Source organism: Lacerta agilis, chromosome Z, assembly GCF_009819535.1.
Source record: "Lacerta agilis isolate rLacAgi1 chromosome Z, rLacAgi1.pri, whole genome shotgun sequence".
NCBI lineage: Eukaryota > Metazoa > Chordata > Lepidosauria > Squamata > Lacertidae > Lacerta > Lacerta agilis.
In genome coordinates, this window is record NC_046331.1 from 17082237 (window position 1) to 17090539 (window position 8303).

At 44.8% G+C, this 8303-nt stretch overlaps 1 protein-coding gene across 1 annotated transcript; it reads left to right on the plus strand.

Moving 5' to 3' along the window:
* Window positions 1-2911: 2911 nt before the first annotated feature.
* On the plus strand, window positions 2912-6559 carry LOC117040396. Its single transcript, XM_033138147.1, has 2 exons — window positions 2912-3300; window positions 4115-6559. Exons 1-2 carry the CDS (start codon window positions 3180-3182, stop codon window positions 5497-5499), a joined length of 1506 nt encoding a protein of 501 aa, XP_032994038.1. The 5' UTR covers window positions 2912-3179; the 3' UTR covers window positions 5500-6559.
* The last annotated feature ends 1744 nt before the right edge of the window (window positions 6560-8303 follow it).

The window sequence follows — 8303 nt, forward strand, 5'->3', positions numbered from 1 at the left end:
AGGGTGCAGTTTGACTTACTTTCCTTTGTATAAAACAAGCCCCCCCAAAGGTTTGGGAAGGGAGAGATACAAATAAAATATTGTTGTTGTTGTTATTATTATTATTATTATTATTATTACTGAGTGGGGATTTGAACCCTAGTCTCTCAGGTCATAACCCAACACTCTAAACCACCACCCCACACTTTTATTTGATTTGGAAAAATAAAAACAAAATGAAAAAAACCAGTATCAAAAATTAAAAACAGGCAGCAAAGATTAAAACGATTAAACAGGTCCCAGAAAATAAAAATAAATAAAAAGATATTCACCTGATGCTAAAAAGATAATGCTTTGATACTTACCTTATGCAGGTGGATTTGTTTTAACCAGGAAACACCAACATTATTCCACTCCAATCCCTGGAAAAATTGTGCACCCATTTTTCAAATGGTCATGAATACAGTGCAAAATGAGCATAAATATACTGCTTTAAAGACAGAATCTCTGTACCTAACTAATGTTAGGGACCCATCAGGGATTCTCCCTTCCTGCTGTTTTCAGGATGCTAACTTCACATTTATTTATTTATTCATTCATTCATTTCATACATTACTTAATCGTAAAACAAAACAAAAATATAAAGGTCATTTACAAAACAATGAATGACAATAATTTGAGACTTTCAAAAAGTTAAAATAGTAATAAACGGATTAAAACTCACATCAGTTTTCTAAACACAGGCTTGTCTAAACAAAATGTTTTTAGCAGGTGCTGAAAAGAATGCAGGGAAGACACCTGCCTGATATCAACAGGCAAGGAGTTCCAAAGATTGCCACACTAAAAGATTGAATTCTTGCAAATGCAGAACAAGGATTATATGGCCATCCAACTCCTGTTTAAAAGCCTCCAACGAAGGAGAAGCCACCACCTTCCAAGCCCATAGAATTGGAGAGGTTGAAGGGACCACCAAGGAAGGGTAGTCGTGGCACAACCCCTTGCAATGCAGGAACCTCAGCCTTATTCCCTCAAAATAAATTCTCTCCCTTCCTATTTCAGAATGTTGGAGAACCAGTCTGTTTTGAAAGAGCTCTTGTGCTGGGGGAGGAGGAGGAGGAGGAGGAGGAGGAGGAAGGGGGCAAGAAGGAGACCTCCGGTCCAGGATCCTTCAGTGTAGCATCTTCAGGGTGTTCAGGAGGCAGAAGCAGCCGACGACGACTCCAGGATGAAACTTACAACACGTAAGGAATGAAAAGACAACCCCCCCTTTTTTTTTGCTTAAAAGTGGCCGCTGGTCAGAGCTGTCGAGTGGACAAGGACTTAAGTTAAAAACTCCCCATTTTATTTACTTATTTACTTATTTTTATTTATATGTTATGCTAGCCCGTTCCCCAGGAGCTCAGGGTGTCCTGCATGGTTTTCCCCTCCTAGATGGGCCACTGGCCTGATCCAGCAGGTTCTTATGCCAGGGGAGATGGACTGTTGGTCTGATCCCGTCCAAGGGCTGTCTGTTTCTCCCTCTCCTCCCTTTCTGCCTCTTACTGTCTCCCCAGAACAGGTCAAGTCAGGAGGGCCTGCCTGTGTGACACTGAGGAAGTGCCAAGGGCGCTTTGCGGTGCTCCAGTGGGGAGGCTGCAGGCATTGCCCACCCTCTCTGCTCCACAAGCCCACCACAAATCCTACCCCCGCAAACCCTTCATGTACTGTCAGTTCCCATAAACCAAGCATTGGGAGCCAGCGGAAGCCTGCATGTTTTGTTAATGGAAAGGCTCTCCAATAAATCTTTGCATGGAGCTGATCTATAAGTCACGTCACTATTGATTATAGGTCAGCCGGGCCTGTCGAAAGTATGGCTGCCTTCACTTTTGCTTCTTGTTGATGGGGCGAGGAATGGGGAGAGATGGCTAACCCAGCTCCACCGCAAACACACTGTCCTTGGAAGTGTTTGGACACCTTATTCCGTTTCCATAACTCATTTATTTCATGAGATTTATAGGCCTACACCACTTGATTGTAGGGGGGGGGCCCTCAAAGCAGCTGACAAAGATGAAACAAGAAAACCAAGGAAAAAAATTAAATACTTTAAAAATACAAGTAGTTAAAATATTAAAACAAGTGAATATCCACACCCACTTTCTAAGCATCTGGGTAGGCTTGTCTAAAAAACAAGAATGTTTTGAGCAGGCATTGAAAGGAATACAGTGAAGGTGCCTGCCTGATATCAATAGGCAGGGAGTTCCAAAGTGTAGGTGCTGCAGCACTAAAAGATTCATGTTCTTGTAAACGCAGAACAGGGATTATGGGGCACCTGTGGAAGTGCCAATTCCACCGATCGAAGCAGTTGAATGGGCACATGTGAGGTATGGGGATTTTGTTGGTAAACTGGCCACTAGTTGTTAAGGGCTTTGTATACTAATGGGAACAGTGGCGTAGGAAGCCTTTTCGCCGCCTGGGGCGGAGGCTTGGAGGCACCCCCTAGGGGCAGGGCATCATGGCGCGTTGGATGCACTGCGCATGCCCGGAATTTCCGGGCATGCGTAGTGGATCAGGCTGGTGCTGCTGCGAGCCGGCGAGCGAGCGGCGGGTCTGGCAGCCTGACCCGCCGCTCGCTCGCCGGTTCGCCGCGGGAGCAGCAGTGCCGGCTGGATGCATCCGGGCCAGTGCTGCTGCTCCTGCGGCAAGCCAGTGAGCAAGCGGCGCTCACAAGGCTGCCCCGTCCGGACGGGGTGCCGGGCACCGGGGGAGGGGCCGGGGAGTGTCACCCCCCTCCCCTGGAACCCGGGGCGAAGCACCCCCTACGCCCCACCCTTCCTACACCACTGAATGGGAACATCTTGAACTTGGCCCAGTAGCAGACCAATAACTAGTCCAGATCTCTGAGCACAGGCGCTGACAAGTCCTTATTCATTGATAAGGCCAGAATTCTGCACTGACTGCAGCCTCTGGATCGAGGGAAACCCCACGTGGAACAAATCACAGTAACCAAATACTGGCATATAGAGGCCTCTCAATGGTTGTTAGCTGTGATAACTGGGCACAGGATTAGTAGTAGCTAGGATTCCCACATTGCATGGGTTTGGACTAGATGATCTAGTCTACAATTCTGTGATTCCATAACCCCACAATTTATTTGTCGCCCTCTCTCTGTATGCAGCCTTGGCACTAAGTGTGGGAAAGTGTTGTCACACAGGGATCAAGTGATGGCAGCAGCACCCCCTGGTTGGAATCCACAGCTGGGGTGTGAAGAGGCTGAGCATCTTAATTTTCCCAGGGAAGGACCTGCAGGTCCCACCCTAGAGCCTGGTGGCTTGGAGATCACAGGTAAAGATAGAAAAGGTGCTTGTGGGGCACATTGCAGAATGTGTTTGTGTTGGGGAAAGTTTACAGCATTTGGGACTTTTTACTTTGGAGAAAAGATGAGCAAGAGGTGATGTGATAGAAGTTTATAAAACGATGCATGGCATGGAGAAAGTGGATGGAGGAAACTTTTTCTCCCTTTCTCATGCCATGAGAACTCCAATGGAGAGTGTTGGAAGATTCAGGATGGATAAAATAAAGTCCTTCATAGTTAAACTATTGAGTTTACTTCCACAAGAGGCAGTGATGGCTACCAATGTGGATAGCTTAAAGAGGATTGGACAAATTCATGGTGGAGAAGAGTATTGATAGTTACTTGCCATAATGGCTATGCTCTTCCTCCACTGTTGGAGGCATCAATGCTTTTGGATTCCTATTGCTTGAAGCCACAGTTAGAGGCAGAGGGTTCTTGTGCTTTGATCCCACTTGCAGTTGTCCCATTGGGACATTTGGTTGGCCATAATTTTTCCTATTTTATCTGGATTTGGTTGTGTTCCAGGTGTATTATTGAACACTTGCTTGTGCTTCCACAAAACCATGACCTTATATTTGCAGTATTGTTTTTTTTTCTCTCTCTCTCTGCAATAACCATTTCTCCACTCTGCATAATTTTCTTTCTTAAGTTGTGGACCAGATAATGTCAAACAGGCATGCTGATTTTTTTCTGCGCCTCTCAAACATTTGCATTGTTACTTGTGACAAAATAATTTTCAAATAAAATAAAATAAAATAAAATCAGCTAGCAAGTAAGAACTGCCTGTCTTCTGTTTCCTTCCAGATCATGTGGAAACTGAGGAAGAGCATTGCAGGGAGAACGTTTGCCTGACAGAGAATCCCAAAGAAGATAACAATCCTCATAGTTCCACCTCAGACAGGAGACCAGGGAGTTTGTCTTCTGCACCATCCTCTGCCAAATCATTTGGGTTTTCTCAAATGCTGGAGAGTCCCCTGTTTGGTTCTGAATTTCTAAAGGCTCATGCAGTTCTAGTCAATATCTCCAGAAGCTCCCTTTCTGCCTCTGATTTTGAAGAGGAGGACTCCTCTCAAGACACAGATGTGAGCCTGCCAGAGGAATTTGCCTTCCAGGAACAGCCACCCGACAGTTGTAGTTGCAACAAGATTCCTACAATCTCTGCTGTGCCACAGGAGGAAACTGGTGTGGATGGAGAGTTGCTGTCACCTGGCAGCAGACACCACTTCCAAGCTGCTTCTTGGAGTGCCCATTCAAATCAAGATGGCATGCCACCTATGCGCAGCCAGGAAAAGGCCCCAGAAGGCAGGCCAGAGAGCGAATCTGATTCTGTGGTATTATCAAACGGTGGAAGGCCAAGACCCCTTCTCTTTCAAGCCCAGACACCAGAGACCAGAGAAGAGGCAAACTGTTCCAGAGTTTCAGACCAGTGGCCTCATGCAAACAGCAAGGGCAATATGTTGTTTCATATATGGGCTGGGGCAGAGAAGAGCACTTCCTCACCTAGCTGGGCCTTTCAGCATCCTGAAGGTCAGGACTCTTTATCAACCCTCAGCAAAGCCGAAGGGGATGGTGAAGATCGAAACACATCCAAATTTAAAAGCCAACACGTGCCTGTAAGAGAAGCACCTAAAGTGTCTTTGAAAAGTGTGAATCCTATCACTGACCAGCTCCAGGATTCACTCGGCTCCTCCAAATCCCGGTCCGTTTTGGAGAGTGCCATTAGTTATACAGAAAATTCAGGTGATGAAAGTTGCTCCAGCAACAGCAGACCGTGTGAAGGTGCTACTGCACAGATCACTGGAGCATCGCTGGGCGATGAAGAGGATAGCGCCTGTTTGCATTCCCCTGAAACCATAGATCTGGCAGCAGAAGGAAATCAAAATGCAATACATACCGGTAGTCAAAGCAAAAAGGAATGTGGGGTGGCAGTGCCTGGTTCAAGTTCCCCCAAACCTGTGGAGGAACCCCAAGTCAAGAGCTGCCTTTTGCAAAGTGACGAAGGGACTTTCAGCGATGAGCTTCTGTCTCAAATGAAGGAAGATCTGTTATCACCTGTTGATGATTTTCTGACATATGGAAGCAATGATATGCCATCCCTGACCGAACAAGATGTCTCCTTTTCCTCCCAAGGCGAGGATCTTCCTGCACCCCATGAGTCTCCACCAGAGCAACTTCTGTTCCCTCCATGAAATACCTCCATGAAAACCAATGACTTGTCCTCATCTGAAGTGTGTACGCCAGAAGAGGTTCATAGAATCATAGAACTGTAGAGTTGGAAGGGATCCCAAAGGGCCATCTGATCCGATTCCTGAAATACAGGAATCAGAGCTAAAGAATGGTACAGCATCTACAGTTGCTAAGGCGGGCAGGGGGAGAATATCATTAAGTGGTCCATCAAGACCCTTAGCAATTTTCAAGTGCTTTGTTGGTGTGGAGAAAAGTTTGACCCATATGTTTTTCTTTTTTTAGGAATAGCATAATCAAAAGCCAGGGTGGCATTTTAGGGGGGCGATTTATAGTTTTTAAAAATTAACGAAGAGGATATAAAGGACCCATCTTGAGCAAGTGGTGCAATTGGAGAGCGGCCCTTTAGAACAGATTAATCAGGAAGCTGAGCCAGGGAAGGAGTTAGCTATAAAATAACGGATTGGAGAGTCAAAATGGGGCTTGCGGAACACGGGAGACATATTAAACTCCCTTTACCATTATGTGCCCAGCACTCTCCAGGCTGACAGCCAGATATATCGTTACCAGCGAGGCCTCCATCTCGTGATTCTCCTTCTTTCAAGGTCTAATATTTTCTTTGCCGTGCCTTTGATCAATATTAACCTCTTGGGTCAATAAATCTTAGTAGCGGCCTCCAGAGGAGTCATTAGCTTTCATAGGAAATGATTATTTCTCCGTTAAACTCTGCATTTCATTTGCCCACCATCCCTCTTTTTCAGACACTGACGCACGCAGCAATCCTTCCTGAAAACAAGGGCCTCTGTGAGGTATAAACGGCGTCCTGTTCTCCATCCCTTGAAATGCTTTGGGTTCATTTAAATTCCGTTCAGGGACCACAAAGTGGTTTCCTGCACTGAGAACAGTTTAAAAAAGAAGCAGCGGCACACATGGAAGCAGAGAAGTCTCTTGGTTAAAACTTGAAATGAAAAAGGGTTCCACACCAGCCATTTGAGTCAGGATTCCCTCAAGGAATCCTGGGAACTGTAGTTTAAGGGTGCTGAGAATTGTTGGGAGGCCCCTATTTCCTTCACAGAGCTACAGTATTCTCACAGTGGCTTAATAATTATAGAATTGTAGGGTTGAAAGAGAGCCCAATGGCCACCTAGTCCAACTCCCTGCAATATTGCAATCCCAGCTAAAGAATCCCTGACAAGTGGCCATCTAACCTCTGCTTAAAAAGCTTCAACAAAGAAGAGTCCCTCACCTTCTAAGGGAGTCCATTCCACTGTCAATCAACCCCTCTTCCTGGGGACGTGTGAAATTGTAGCTCTGTGAGGGGGGGGAAACTACAGTTCCCATGATTCTTTGGAGGAAGTCATGCATTTTGAATGTGTGTTTAAATGTATGGTGTGGTGTTTCACATCATAATAGACTTAGAGAGTTGGAAGAGCCCTGAGGGTCATCTAGTTCAACCCCCTGCAATGCAGAAATCTCAACTACTGGTAAAGCATTCATGGCAGATGGCCATCCAACCTCTGCATAAAAACCTCCAACAAATAGGAGTCCTATCCACCTTCTAAGGGAGTTCATTCCATTGTCAGATTTTCTCTCTCTTTAAAATGGTTATTAATTTTAAAATGCTTTTATCATATAGTTTTAATCTTTTTTTAGGTTTTAAACTGCTTTGATGTTTGGTAATTTAGCAATATAGAAATAAATAAAAGTGTTGGAATGAAAAAAAACAACTACAAGGAATAGTGAATTATTTGCAAAAACCTAAGATTGCTCTTTTTATACCATGTGCTTGTATGTCCTGTTTTATTGTATAATGCACACACACGCACACACACGCACACACACACACGGCCATTCTAGATTTTTGTATGTGCTACTACAGCCTTTTTCAACCTGGTGCCCTCCAGACGTTTCATTTTTATTATTGTGTTCTTAACATATTAATCACATCAAACTTGTTAACATTTTAAGCATTGTAGAGCAATGTTCTAGACTAATACATTACTAATCTGAAACAGTAACACATAAAAAGGGGGGAAATGAACATTGCAGAACTTAAATAGTAATATAGATTGTGTCTCTGTGTGTATATTGTTACACGCCACACACAAGTCTCTGAGTGGTGTCAGATTCCAGGGGTTCCAGGCACACTTACAGAAGGTCTGTGTTTCCTTTTGGAAAAACAAGGCACAGTTGAGACCGTGGTGTCTTTATGACATACAGTGGTACCTCAGGTTACATGCGCTTCAGGTTACAGACTCTGCTAACCGAGAAATAACGCTTCAGGTTAAGAACTTTGCTTCAGGATAAGAACAGAAATTGTGCTCTGGCGGCGCAGCGGCAGCGGGAGGCCCCATTAGCTAAAGTGGTGCTTCAGGTTAAGAACAGTTTCAGGTTAAGAACGGACCTCCAGAACGAATTAAGTTCTTAACCCGAGGTACCACTGTAAGGTTTATTTACCCATATATACAACCTGAGCCTACGATGGAGAGGTTTCCAGCACCACACTCCAAGAGAGTCTGGCTTCTTCCATAGCTGCAGTTCTCAAACAGCCCTCAGCCGTTTATCTGCCTCTTTCTTTCTGCTTGTCACATAACTCCTGCTCTCTAAGCTTTTTGGCTCATATTACTTCTTTCTTCTTTTGTAAGCTATTGGCTTTAGAGTGAAAGCAGCCCCAACTTGGATCCTAATACCGGTACCTGTCCCTCAGGTGATTACCTCAACACAGGAGGTAATTAGCCCTTAACACATGCTAATTCTAGAGGATTAAGAAGTGTCTAATACACAGGCTGAAATACACATGGGTCTTGCA

Excerpts from the sequence above, each read along its gene's own strand:
- LOC117040396 (XM_033138147.1), top strand. The coding sequence starts at position 3,180 with ATGGCAGCAGCACCCCCTGGTTGGAATCCACAGCTGGGGTGTGAAGAG. Across the intron at positions 3,301-4,114 it reads TGGTGGCTTGGAGATCACAG|ATCATGTGGAAACTGAGGAA; the intron begins GTAAAGATAGAA and ends GTTTCCTTCCAG.